The following is a 14,257-nucleotide window of genomic DNA, read 5'->3' on the forward strand; positions in this document are numbered from 1 at the left end:
CTTAGTGCCTTTAGATGCTCCCAGTCTTCAGCAGTGATGCACTCTCAAGGTTCATATATATATATATATATATCTTTAGACCCATCACCTAGGCCACTATACTGATGCATTTTAATATTTTATGTGTGCTTGCTAATAACTTAAACACTTTTTCTTTTCCATTGCTGGATATACTATATATCAAGTAACCAGTCCATCTTTCTCGCAGCATGCACTATGTATAACCCATATGGTTAATACACTAAACATGCATGTTCCTGTATACCATATAGCAGGTTGCTTTATCAAAACTCTTGCATTCCTTATTGCAGTGTCTCAACTCCATGATGAGCATGTAGCTTTGACTCTGCAGTAACAAGGTTGTGCTTGCACTCACGTGTGTGCTCCCAAGTTTTTCCAGTAGTTACATAGTTGAAACACAAAAACTATTTCATTTACTTGAGCATGCAATGCTTAAGCAATCCCAATTCCATGATATACCTCACTAGAATGACATTGTTTTGAATTACACCATTTTCTTTTTAAAAAGATGAGAAAAGTTGACCATCTTGTCAGGCATTTAGGGTCGAAAGATGATTAATTGTATACTTTCACGTCGGTAAATTATTTCTCCCAAGATCTGTATAGCCCTAAAGATTTTGCCATGCAATGATTTGCATCTCCTCAAGCCCCAAAAATGAAAATAGTAGATACAGCAAATATCCAGAATCACATTGGTTCAAATTTGCAGGATGTAATGGAGAAGAAAGAATAATGTATCATCTTAACATCTTAGCATAAAAGATTTGCCAAAGAATAAAGCAAGTTTTGGAACCAGATGTCATCACTTGACAAGTACAACTAGATGAAGCATAAAATCATGGAAAAAGTGTTATATCAGAAGTCTGAACTATAATATGTACTATGGGAGGTGGGGCTCATGATGTGTAGACTGGGAGAAAGAATTGTTGATCGACTGAACTCATATATGCATAAATTACTCCTCCGCAATAACATACATCATGGAAAGATAGCGTCAGGAGAAAAGACCCTAAATGCACAGTCCCATGGATTTCCAAAGCATTACGGTAATATTTGAGAATATACACAAGCTTTTAGGCAATAGCATGAGAAGGACTTACTGAAATATATCAGTGATCAGTCTCTCTGGCCTTCCTGCATGCTTCAGACAGGTTACCATGGACATACTTAATTGATCCCTATGAACAAGCAACAGAATTATAGGGATGTAAATCCTGAGGAGTATTGACAAGTCAGCTCGATAGAAAACAAATTTAGATAATTTATGAAACTGCCCTCCTAGAAGTAGCATGACATTTTAACCACTAAAAATTATCAATAATTTTGCTAATCAAAGGAGATACATAATTTTCCCAACCTGTGAAAAGACTAGTTGACCTCCCATCAATTCAAGCAGAACATATGCCAGTTAAAATGTTCTTTGGGGATCTGAAAATAATAATTTAGTCTCCTGAAATGGACAAGGCATATCAAACAGAGTAGCAAAAGAACCGAACAGAAATTTCCACAGTTTAAGAAGGTCAGAAAATTGGATGATCTTACACCATGCTTTCCTTCAGTACCTCCATTTTCTGCGATCTTAGTCCCCACAAGAAGAATGTAAAGAGAACTCAATGCATGTATTCCAGATACAATAAGTATACTGCCGCACACCTGTTTCTTTTTCATTGTTTATACAGTTGGGACAAGTATTTTTCTAAGCTCAGAACAGAGTATCTTACAATGCAGAATAGTCTGCTAACTCTTTGTAATAATTTCAAGAAGCTAGATAATTCAACAAGACTGAATACCAAGGAAAAAATCAACAAAAATTTGACATTAGATAAATATGTGATAATAAGGATATCATTGAAAGGAATCTTAGTTTTAATATCAACATATAACCTGTATTACTTCCAAAATATTTGGAATGAGTTTACATAACAATGTATCTTTTGTTTCCCACAGATATAATTCAAAAACTGCTCCAACATAAGATGCAAACTGAAGAAGCGAGAAAAAACATCGAGAGCAACTGATTAGAAGTTTCAGAATGTTTCCAATATATTCAAACAGATCAAATTTATAAGGGGTGGAAAAAGAAAGAAAAAAAAACAAATGGGAACCTTACGCACATTGTTAAAAACAAATCACTTGCTACAGTATTTTGTTAGAACTCAAGGGAGAAGGGAGGAGTAGTCATTGCCTCCTGCCTACACCTATTCATTTTTCCAAGCATACAATATCAAAGAGAAACCAAGCCCCTGCAACTGAGATTCCCTGAAAATCTGTGAGGAAGACCATGGCAACAATTTCTCAGCTGAGACACAAGTCTGAAACATGAAGACAGCATTTCCTGTAGGTGTCCCAAAAAGCCAGTTGTGAACATCCCAAAACACCTCCACAGGGAGCCCGTCAACCAGGATCGTCTGATTTCCCCGGAACTTCCACACGAGTCTCTTCACCTGCATTACCCTCTTCTTGTCAATGCGAATCTCAAGGGTTGGATCTTTGAGCCCAACCATCTCGCACTCAATTGCAATATCATGAACTTGCCCATTGTCGCAAAATTGAGCCTTTGTACAGTAGATCTTCTTGCCATATATGTGCTCCCTCTTGGCTATGAACACTGCACTCGAAGGCGGTGGGCTCGCACCAGTCTTCCGGTAGGCTTCCTTGGACAAATCTCCAAGCAGGAGCACCATCTCAAGATCAAAGACCACTGCAACATAGAAACCTTCCAGTGGCTCGGGCCCAGATCCAAATTTGGCAGCAGAGAGGTCCCAGAAGATGTCCACCTTGCTATTCTCCGCCTCCAAGCTCTTCGAGCCTTTCCTCTTTGAGAACAGCCACGGCTTTATCTCCACCTTGCAGAGACTCTGGTTGGCAGAATCATCTATCCCAATGCTAAGCCCCTGGCCCATCAGGTTCTTGCTCCATGTCACCGTGATCAAGCAAGACCGGCCGCAGAGCTGCGTCTGGTAGACGCAGGTCACCAGATTCTGCGCCGTCTTGCCGGCGCTCGACGACGATGAGGAATCGGCGACCTGAACCCCATTCTCCCCAAAGCAAGAAGGGAAATCCCTCATTCTGGTGGCAAGAATTCAATCTCCCGGAAGGCACCTTCCACTAAAACAAAGGGATCAGATAGGGTTTTTCAGAACGAAGAAACAGCAAGCCCCACTCGCCTCATCCAATCAAGAACTAAGGGAATTACCACAAACACCAGTCTTGCTCGCCCTCGTCCCAACAAAAGCTTTGCAACCGAAAAGATTCCCCCTCACCACATCCAGTCAAGAACTCAAAAGCAGATCCCCTCGAGTCTTCTTGGACAACAATGAAAAGGATCTTGAAAGAAAGATTACAACGTAAGAGGCCCCTCCCGCCACACAATCAAGAATTCACGAATCACTCCAGGAGAGAGAGAGAGAGAGAGAGAGAGAGAGAGAGAGAGAGAGATAAAAATAAACTCCCCGTTCTCTCCCCTCTTCTTCCACAGATGCCAAGAAACCAAAAAATATTTTTTTTTCAGAGCATCGTCCAATCAAACCTTTCCGAAGTATAAAGAAAAAGAAGAAGAAGAAGAAGAAGAGGAGGAGGGGATTATATCCTGCCTACCTCAATGCATCAAGAACTCCAACCGCTTCCATGGGCAAGAGAGGTAGAGAGAAAACCATGGGATTTTTTTTTCCGGTTTCGGGGTTGGAAAAGAAAGTATGAGGGAAAGAACACAGCCCACAGGGCCAAGCTTGGAGATTGTGCGCGGGTAAAAAACACAAAGGGAAAGAAAAAAAGGAAAAGCAGACAAACAGGGCGCGCTCTTTACACTGCCAGATGCCTCCGGCCAACTCATCCACCATCAGTGCTCGCGAGAGCCGAAGGAAGGCGAAGAGAAGGTCCAAAAAGACCTTGAGAACGGGATGGACGCGTGGGTGGGTTCCCCTCGACTCAATCCCTCAAATCTCTGAACTCGGAAAACAATGACAACAACGTTACTATCAACAAAATACAAGCCTGACATGTCACACCCACAATAATAACTATATATATATATATATATATATATATATATATATATATATATTCGATATCTAACAATAAAAGCTTCCGTTGTCATCACATGCATTACAGCAGATTTTGTTGTTGTTGTTGTTGTTATTTGAGTAAATTACAGCAGATGATTAACTAATGCAAATGTGCAAACTTCCATCCAAACATAGGCAAAAAAAAAAAAAAATCAGACCTTCAATATCTCAATTCCAGAGGCAGAATTACGGACGGCTTAGATGGGATTGCATTATGCGCAGCCGCAAATGCTTCAAACGAACTCCATCTCCTTTAAAAGTGATTCGGCCATGGTAATCAGCTGGATCTGAAAAGGCCGAACAGTGATCGAGAAGTTCATCCCCTACTTCATAATATTTGGTTAGTGGTGAATAAAAATATTACATTTTAGTATGCATATGTATTGTGAGACTAACGGGACGGCGGACTGGATGGCGGCATACGTGAAAACCACCTAATGAGTTGGAGAAAGTGAGATACTTGGTGCATTTTAGGATCTTTTATTTGTGAATTCTATTAGGTGTATTATGATATATGGAGTGCCTGCTTCAAAAATAAATAATAATAATAATATTGGGGAAGATTCACGAAGAGGGGGGCGGGGTTGCTCTTTTTAATGGGGGAGGGGGGTTTAAATAAAGAAACGGCAGCAATTATAGAATTAAAAAGAGGCATCATAGTACGCTAACTGTTCTCAATGAGAAGGTGAACAGTTTTTTTTTTTTTTTTTTTTGGATCTGGCCCCGGTTAACTGTACCCACGAGATGGCATTAATTAGGAAAGAAGATGGGTAACCTCCCCTCAATGCCCTTCAAATGGCCGCATGAAATGACATGGACGGGCAACGGCAACATCTTATCCATAGCCAATTCAACCGCAACGGCATTAAAATATTTGGTCTGCCTATACGAGTGCTTCTTCTTTTTTTGTTGTATCGAGTATGTGGTAGTAGTTAAGTAATTGGACGATATTACTTTGTTCTTCCTTATTATGATAACCACAACGCCACCGGTTGCATGTTATGATGAGGAATTACTTTCTTATAGTTTAAGATCCTTTTCCTAGTGAGAGGTCAGAGCCCGGAACCTTTATATTGAGGATGATCTGTCACATTTGAGTATATGGAATTCTTTCGGTTCATGCAAGCGTGGGAGTCACGCGTTTGTGTCTATGATTCGCTGGCATTTGGCATGTATGTTTGGGCCCCTTACTGCACGGGGATGAGTCGAGAGTGATGGGAACCGCAACTATACGTAACGATTGGAAGATGGCCGAAAAAATTGTGCTCCTATCACTACAAAAAAAAATATTATTTAGTACTTTTAGAGTTTTTATCGGCGCTTATAAACCGACGCTTCCAAAAACATCCGGACAGATGAGGGTAGGATTTTTTCTTTCCGATTATAAACTGAATATATGCCGATGCTTTTAAGTGTTGTCTGTTTTGGAGTTCACCAACACTTATAAGCGTCGGCCAATATTCGACACTTTTTTAGGTCGGCCTGCTTTGAACTCTGCGGGCGCTAATTAGTATCAGTAGAGAAGCATCGGCCCATGTTGGTCTCTACCTATGCTTATTGACATCGGCGGAGTCCAAAGTATGTTGGGCTTCAAACTTAGGTAAAATCAGAACCACTTGGGCACATTCTGCCATTGCTATGGTACTCAATTGGTAGCATCAAATATTTAAGGATAATTGATGAATCAGTCATGAAAGCATTGATTGTTTGTGATGATAAGGCTTGCAAAATGTGGAAACAAAGTTGATATTTGAGGACCCAATAAATGCAACAAAGAATGCATTATAAAAAGTGAATGGTTGTAGAAGCAGTGGTTTTAATTGTGATTGGATGCTGCATAAATGAAACCATTATTTGAAACTTGGGTAGCTAGTTGATCTTATCTCTATTTAAGAGACACTTATTGGACATTAAAGCACGCACAAAAACAATTGAGAGTGTGGTTCATGGGGTTAGCAGCATGATGCTGCTATTTAACTTTGAAAGGGCTACACTGAACATAGTTGAGTTTGTCGATCATGTTCATGTTTGGGTATAGAGTATGGATCCTATGTTACCATGTAAATTTTGAAGGGCCTCAAGGTTAGTCATGGCTTTTCCTGTGCTTCCCTGAATAGTTCTACTGTGATTAGTTATCAACAATATCTGCGATGTACACTGGCCTAACCCATATGTACTCTATTTGGTGTTACTTCACCATCAGATATCATTATTGGGAAGCGTGGAAACATATATACAGAAGGGAAGGATTCCACAGTCAATGGCCGATCTTATCTCCTGTAAATACTCAGGAATCTCATCTGCACAAGAACCATGGGATATTAAGCTTTAACGATCACAGCCTTTTCCTTTACCAAAGGTCTTAGTAGAGAGATCAAGACCTTTGGCCCATGACCAGTCAAAGGACCCACCAACTTTAGACTCAGCGTCCCGTTGCCGCTGCCATCTGATCCTATCAGGATGATTGCCGGACACTCGGGGGAACATTTGCTTGTGCAATGCTAATACACAAGATGCTTGTGTCGGAGCGCCCTTCTCAATGACACACGACGGATGATGCGGGAGTATCATGCTGTCCAAGTCAGACATATTATTCGAAAGATTAACCGAGCTGCAGGCTGAGTCGCCTTATATGCTGCTCATTATTCAAGAGATTTTCTATGGATCCAGCAGACTTCTCCTTCTATGTTGTGTAGTCTTCTCGCTAGTAATGTAGCTAGCTATGCTCATGCCGGAGCTGTGTGAGTAGCCGATTTGCTATAAAAAAAAAAATCTTATGGCCAGCTATAGAGCCTGAGTACATTGAGAGAGAGAGAAAGAAAAGGCTATACGCAATATAATGAGTGGGTGCATGCCAAGGGCTAGCTTTCGAGCTTGGTGGAGCTTTTCTTACCTTAGCTTGCTTCCTCTCCCTTCCGAGTTCCGACCAACTTTAACTCCTTTCTTTCATTCCCCTGGCATGTAATGATAGATATCAAGGGTATCCCATCTAGATTTTGCATCTTTTCATCAAGTTAAAAGATAGAAGGTTGTCTACATGGGCCATCCTAGATTTGACTTTGCATCCATGTCCATTTCCAGAGATCTCGTGGTTGAAGATATTTCCAACAAGTTTAGAAGCCCAGAAGCAATGTGGATCCCATTTGTTCCCAATCGTGGCTTTTACCTCCGATTAATTCTGATTTCAGTGATTAGCAGGATTACCGATGGCCTGCATCTTGTTCTAAAATACAAATAGAAGCATGAATTCTCTGTGGGTAGAGCTTTCTCTTTCACTGGCATTTGTTCGGTGCCACTTGCTTACATCAACTGATTGACATTAATCTAAAAAAAAATTTCATGGATGTTGTCATCGGTTGTCTCATGCGTGGAAGTCTGTCTGTTCTTCATGGAGCAGACATTGATTGCTGAAATTGAGACAGACTGACTTGGTAATTAGTTTTAATCGAATATCTTCTACAGTCGGCAGACTTTCTTCTTAGTTACATTATTATTAATTTACATTAGCTCAAAACTTTTACATAGTCAAGATGTTGGCTGGTCAAATGGTATCGAATTCTACCACTTTTGCAGCTGGTAACGGTTTCTGGTTAATCTTGACCTTCGAGCTGTTAAATTGCAAATAAAGTCAAAGCGAGGATATCGATCGATCGATGTCCTTATCAGTGTAGGTGAAAGGATTTGAATTTGATCAAACAGTTTGTCAATTTTTTGTTAAACAAACATCAATCATCAAAAAAAAAAAAAGCTTCCCAAATAGTTTTTTTTTTCTAATTTATATGCCTCTCCCTTTGTCCAATAAAAAGGAAAAAATGCATTTTATTTCTTTTATGAAAATTATTTTTTTTCAAGATATAAAGCCTAGAGAGCTATTATGTGCTAGGCCAACTCGGCAGGAACAGCCCAAAAAAGATTGTTGAACCTGAGTTTGGCTGTCAGGCCCAACGTTCTACAAAGGCATGATATCCATAAGGATATATTTTTTTTATATTAGAAGTTTATTTTTTTTGTAATACTAAAATGGATAATTCATACAATTCTAATACGGATATATTCAATAAAATCAGAAAACAACAAATTTCAGAGCGTTCTAAACAACTTTCCTTCTCCGACCTATAAGGTGCCCTGAAGTGACGGACTACATATGAAGTCATTCAGTCTGCAACCTAGTTTACTTCTTTAAAACTATGCTTAGCCTCAAAGGCCATATCAGCCCAAATATTTTAAAACAAAAGATGGCCGCTTCCACTACGGGAGCCACCCCCTGCATCCCTTTGTCGCTTCTTTTGTTGGGAGGTCCAATAATCTTCTAATCCAGCGTCGAGGGACGATTACTAGGGTACTGGGCTCTCCGTAGGCCTGGGCTCTGGGCTATGACCTTGTTTGCTATCTTTGGTCGGCTTCGGCTTCCCAATCGGCCGCAGTGTACGATAAGAACAGTCTCAAATGCATGTGACGTGCAGCAAAAAAGGTGACACAACCTAACAAAATATATCGAATCCTCCCATGTGATGTGGCTGCTTTTTTTTTTTCCCTGGCGAGCATGTGACTGCTTTCATGAATGCCACTTATTCTTCATGGAAGGGATGGTTCCTTCGGTCACGTGGCAGGCCTACCCTGCCACGTAGCTAGAGATGATTGGTGAAAACTTGGTGTCATACAAGAGCGGTGGTTGGTACTTAACTTGGCTTTTGACGATTCGCGGGCCCGAGGAAGTGTTGTTTGACCTGACCGAGCAACTATATCAATTTTTCCTTTTAGAAGTTTCCACGCACTTGGCTATTAAATATTTCATGTCAAGTATAAAATAATTTAAAAATTAGGTTTATTTCTAAATATCAAATTTTGCACAAATATTTTTTTTAAAATTACTATATATATATATATATATCATGATAAAATACTTCTTTTGTTATTTTATTTTTTATTTTTATTTTTTGCATATGTATCTACGCTATTTAATACCATTAAAAAAATGACGGTATCAAATTAAAATGAATAAAATATTATTAATGGATAGATGTACAAAAAATAATATTTATAAGACGATCGTGATGGAGGAAAAAATAGTATATTTTATTTTTAATTAAAATAAATATGATTTTTATTAATGAAGAATTGTTATATTAGGAGCATTTATAAAAAATAGTATTTTATGAAGGTATAGAAATAAATATAAATTTTAAGAAAGTATTCATGTAAATTTAAATTTTTAGAAAGATATTTTAAAAAAAAATTTAAAAATAAATTAGGTATAAATGTAATCTTTAAATAGAATCTGTTTGCTATTATAATTAATAAATTATTAATTTGGATTCATAAATTGTCATGATTTTGGATCCTTGGCGTGAAATTTTTATTATGCATTGAAATATCCCAACTCTAGAGGAGAGTTTCTCCCATCAATTTTTCCTACATCCAGCAATATCAGCTCTTTTTTTTTCTTTTTACTGAAGTTTAATGTAGGTTAAAGTTTTAAATGATAAAAAAGTTTTAGAACCCAAACCTCATAGTTTCACTAATCATCACTGCCACCTGGCATGACAACTATGAGGGTAAACTCCCTTGTTATAATGATTGGGACCCACAGCATTATTATGGGAGATTGAAAAGTTAGAAAATATATCCAGTTTTATATAATGTTAGACGAGAATTTAGGCAGCTTTTGGACACCTAATCTTAGTCTTAGATAATTACTTTGCTGGTTATTCTGTAATTATTTAGAACGGTGCATAAGATATTATCGGTCAAGTGGATTTTTTTTCTTTTTTTGCTAAAGTGTACTTTTGTCAGTGACTAGCCGTTTGGCAACCAGCATGCCACGGAAGCACTGCATTTGGTTGTTGGCTATAAAGTTTGGTCGCAAGAATTTTTTCCCATCAAAATATTTAAAAAAATTAATTTATAAAAATATATTTAAAAAATAATTTTAGTATATTTAGTTGATCATAAAAAAATGACGCACTTATAGTGGTTACATTTGATTGAGCATGTATTTTTTTAAAAAAATTATATGAAATAACTATTATACTCTTGATAAATGAAAAGTTTTTACTTATGAATTTTGATGACTCAAAAATATTTCTAACCGGTAGAAAAGAAGATTTTCTATATTTTTCATAAATTGTTTTTTAAAATATGAAAAATTTATTCTTATAGAAATGCTATTTTTTTATTTTTTAATTTGAAAACTTTCTGTTGGCCATAATTTTTTTTTCTTCTTTATAGTCAAAAATCACTGAACTAAAGGCGCTAAGTCTTCAGATTGTTCACGTTAGATTCTTTGGCACAATAAATTTGAATTGTTAATTTGATATCAGCTAAGGCTGGTTAGCTTATTGAATTCTCTCCTTTTTTTCCACGTATTTTGGAAGCTTGTCTTGTTCTACCATTAAGAGGAGGACCTCTTTATGAGCAGTCTTTGTTTAGCATTTGAAGGCCCTAGGCTAATGTAGCCGATAGAAATCACATCACGGAGCGATGTATATTTTTACCTTATCAAAATTACGTGACCTTATCAAAAAGTATGTGACTTGGCGTCACTTGATGTCTATTCTTCTAACCACCTTTGTTCACCTAAGGATAATCTGATTTAGTGAACCGGGTATATTAAGGGGTAATTAATGGCCGGTCCAATATTGGACCGGACTATAAGTTTTAGTTCATGTTGACTGTTTTTTGTAACAGCCGGTCCATCTCGTTTCTGGCTTTCCATTTGAGACGAAAATAGCCCTAAAGTTCTCACCGATTCGGCTTCATCTCTTCCCATTTTTCACTCTTATCTTCACACGGAAATAGCTCTCATCGTTAGGGTTTCATATTTTTCCCTTTTTGTAATCCTATCTCCCCATGAAATTTTCCATCTTCCTCACCGATTCCGGTTGATTTTTAGTCCCCTGTTTCAAACCCTAAGACCGTAAACAAGTTCCTACCGGCAAATCGCTCTTGCTCCCTTGTCCTATTAATCCATTCCTCTGTCGACACTATTTTTTGGCAAGTCTCCGATTGAGAGTTCTGAGTCGACGGCATTTTGTCGAGTCCCACTCCAGAAGCTTTCCTTGACGCTCGCGACTTCGCCCTGATAGTTGGTCGACGACGCTTCGTTCGACATTGCTTCCCAAACCCTCTCCGAGGCGTATTGCCAGTCCCTCGACGGTTTGTAAACCCTGCATCATACTTTCTCGAATTGTTTTTCCTAACAACAAACTGTTATATAGTATTGTAGGGCATTTATTTTAAAAATGTACGAATGCTTAGGATTTGAGAAATTATCAGACAGAGACGCTGTGATATCAAAATGGAGATTTTTGTCTTCAAAAAGCCTGATTATTTGGTCCCATTTCTGTTCGTTGTTATAGTTTTTTAAAATCATTCATTATCCCGTCTATGTTTTACTCAATTATTTGTTTCTATATTTGAGTTGATTTTATTCACAATTAGTGTTTGAATATATTTGTGTTGCAGACATTTTTGATGGCTTCAATTCAGACTAGACGCAAAGCACCTACTGTTGGCCCAAAAAATATGGTCAACAGTAGGTGTTACTTCAACCATTTTACGTCAATTTTAGCTTCGGCATATGTTGCTCTATACAATTTAGTTTGGAAACAATTGTCAGTGAAGTGGTATAGTGATCTACCAGCCTTCTCAATGCATGCACATGCATACTTATATGGGATGCGGAATATTCGCCACTCGCCGCAAGAGCAATTGCTATTCTGGAGGTCAACTTTGCACGAGTAGTTTGTATACTTTACGTCATATATCATTATATTTAACGTAAATACAGATAATCTCCGACCGTCTTCTGCATTTCTATGCAATACTTTCTCAGGATCAGGGCATAGATGTTGTTGCTGGAAATTGGACCCGGGGGCCGCCGCGAAGCCAGGGGAAGGAGGGGCTTCCGCCGCAGGGGCGGCGATCGACGGCGTGCCGACTGGTGGCGTCCTCCTGGAGGGGCTGAGCTCTGCCGCTGGGAGGGTGGTCGACGGTGCGCCGGCTGGTGGCGTCCTCCTGGAGGGGCTGAGCTCCGCCGCTGGGAGGGTGGTCGACGGTGCGCCGGCTGGTGGCGTCCTCCTGGAGGGGCTGAGCTCCGCCGCTGGGAGGGTGGTCGACGGTGCGCCGGCTGGTGGCGTCCTCCACTGTGGGGTGCGAGTCCTGCAGGAAGAACCGGTGGCCGGGCTCCCCGGCGCCGGCCCTCCGATGCCTAAGTCAGAGGGGGCGAATATGTGGAGAGAGCGGGGAAGAGAGTATGTGGAGAAGACAGAGAGAATATTTGGATAAAATCAAGAGGATCAGTTTCCTCAATTGTCTGTGTTGTTTACTTCTTTCCACCCGGTCCAGGAGGGTTCTCTCCGGCTTCGGGTTTTTCCTCCCGTTTTTGGTCCTCTTCCTCTTCCTCCCAGGTTCCCTTTTATAGGAGGATTCGGTTGCCTGGGAGGTGACAGTAGGTTTGTCCCGTTCTGTAATAATTGGGCACGATTTGGCCCATTAATGGCGTGATGGAGAACGGGACCGGATCAGACCGGAATCAGGGAGTTGTCACGGTCGATCGGACCTGTTGAAGTGGTTGAACCGCCGGCCGTGGTGGGCCTGGGGTCCGTGGATGGTAAGTGCATTTATTACCGAATGAACCGGCGGTCAGGGAGAGCCATACGCTCTGATGGTTCAGTGATCCGGAGATCGTCTTGGGCCGTGTTCATTAAATGACTGAGTGCATCAGAGACTTGAGGGAGCCTCGTGCATTAATGGCAGGTCGTGCTGAATACCTGCAGAGATCTTATGCCTTGATGGCTTGAAGATAGCGGCAGGTTATAGTGGAGTTGTCAGGTCCCTTAGAGGGTCAAGCGAGAGTTGAATTATTTGGTAAAGGCATCGGCTCGGCAAGGGTGCCGAGCCGAGCTGGTCGCCCAGTGGGGCACCCTGTGGCGGGGTTGCTTGAGTACTCCTGGTCGGCGCCTTCTGGTCGGCTCTTTCTAGCCGAGCATCCCTACTCGGTTATTTCGGTTGGGCGCCTCTTGGCGCTTTCTCTGGTCGGCGCTCTTTGGCCGAGCGCCTCTACATGGCGCTGTCTCTGGTCAGCGCTTTCTACTTGAGCGCTTCTTTGGTCGGCGCCCGCTGGTCGGCTCTTTCTAGCCGAGCATCCCTACTCGGTTATTTCGGTTGGGCGCCTCTTGGCGCTTTCACTGGTCGGCGCTCTTTGGCCGAGCGCCTTCTAGCTGAGTGCCTCTACATGGCGCTGTCTCTGGTCAGCGCTTTCTACTTGAGCGCTTCTTTGGTCGGCGCCCGCTGGTCGGCTCTTTCTAGCCGAGCATCCCTACTTGGTTATTTCGGTTGGGCGCCTCTTGGCGCTTTCTCTGGTCGGCGCTCTTTGGCCGAGCGCCTTTCCGGTCGGCGCTCCCTATCCGAGCGCCTCCGTGGCGATGACTTGGGGTTTTTCCCCCAACACTACCCCCCGACTTCCGAGTTCCAGTTGGCTACCAGCTGGAGCGCGGGAAGTAGCTTTAGTTGGGGCATTACGGATTCCGAAAATTTTAATTTGTCGTGCGTTTTGAATTATCGAGCGCTTCGAGATGCCTTTAATAGGCGGCGTCTCTCCTTACCCGAGGAGAATCATTATTGGGACACTTCTTGCGAAGCGTCCTTGCGTCGTGGGCTCATGATGGGGCCGCACGATCCGATGGGGCGTTTCGGCGTCCGAAGCGCTAGCCCTAATTAGATGCGTCGCTTTGTCTTTTGGACCGACACGCGTCGCCTTCTAAACCGGATGCAGCATTTTTCTCGCTGATCCAGGCCGTTGAGGAGGTCTATTTAAACTCTCCCCTGGCCCTCTATCCTCTTTCTATTGCCTTCTGCTTCCAGCTTTTTATTCTTCCAGTTTTCCTCAGACCGAAGTCCCTTTTCTCCGGCGTCTTCCCCAGGTTCCCCTCCTCTTTTGATTTCTTTTTCTCTTACAATGGGTTCTGTCCCTAGCGAAGTTGAGTCCACCATGAGTGTCCTGGAGGTCGAGATGACCGAAGAGTGGTTCTTCCCTCTTCACGGGTTCCGTTTGGAGCCCGCCAGGCGGAGGGATCGGATAACCGATCCTCCGGTAGGCCGGATCGGAGTGCATCTGGAGTCGCTCTGGGCCGGCCTCCGATTTCCTCTTCACGGCTTTGTGAATGAGCTGC

General features: G+C 41.4%; 1 protein-coding gene across 4 annotated transcripts; it reads right to left on the reverse strand.

Moving 5' to 3' along the window:
* Positions 1 to 1,885: 1,885 nt before the first annotated feature.
* On the reverse strand, positions 1,886 to 3,986 carry LOC103716457 (uncharacterized). 4 transcript variants are annotated; one of them, XM_039116196.3, is made up of 2 exons: positions 3,619 to 3,986; positions 1,886 to 3,129 (listed from the first exon to the last, which is right to left on the reverse strand). In XM_039116196.3, the coding sequence occupies exon 2, from the start codon at positions 3,087 to 3,089 to the stop codon at positions 2,220 to 2,222; it is 870 nt and encodes a 289-aa protein (XP_038972124.3). In that variant the 5' UTR covers positions 3,090 to 3,129; positions 3,619 to 3,986; the 3' UTR covers positions 1,886 to 2,219. The 4 variants fall into 4 exon arrangements, with proteins under 4 accessions (XP_038972124.3, XP_008802684.3, XP_038972123.3 ...); XM_008804462.5 differs by having other exon boundaries at positions 3,218 to 3,986; XM_039116195.3 differs by having other exon boundaries at positions 1,886 to 3,348; positions 3,619 to 3,985.
* Positions 3,987 to 14,257: the final 10,271 nt, after the last annotated feature.

This window comes from Phoenix dactylifera, chromosome 1, assembly GCF_051530095.1.
Source record: "Phoenix dactylifera cultivar Ajwa chromosome 1, Ajwa_hap1_PhDact_Kaust_v1.1, whole genome shotgun sequence".
NCBI classification, from domain to species: Eukaryota; Viridiplantae; Streptophyta; class Magnoliopsida; order Arecales; family Arecaceae; genus Phoenix; species Phoenix dactylifera.

Bases quoted from the DNA above. Each gene is read 5' to 3' on its own strand.
- LOC103716457 (XM_039116196.3), bottom strand. From the start codon at position 3,089: ATGAGGGATTTCCCTTCTTGCTTTGGGGAGAATGGGGTTCAGGTCGCC.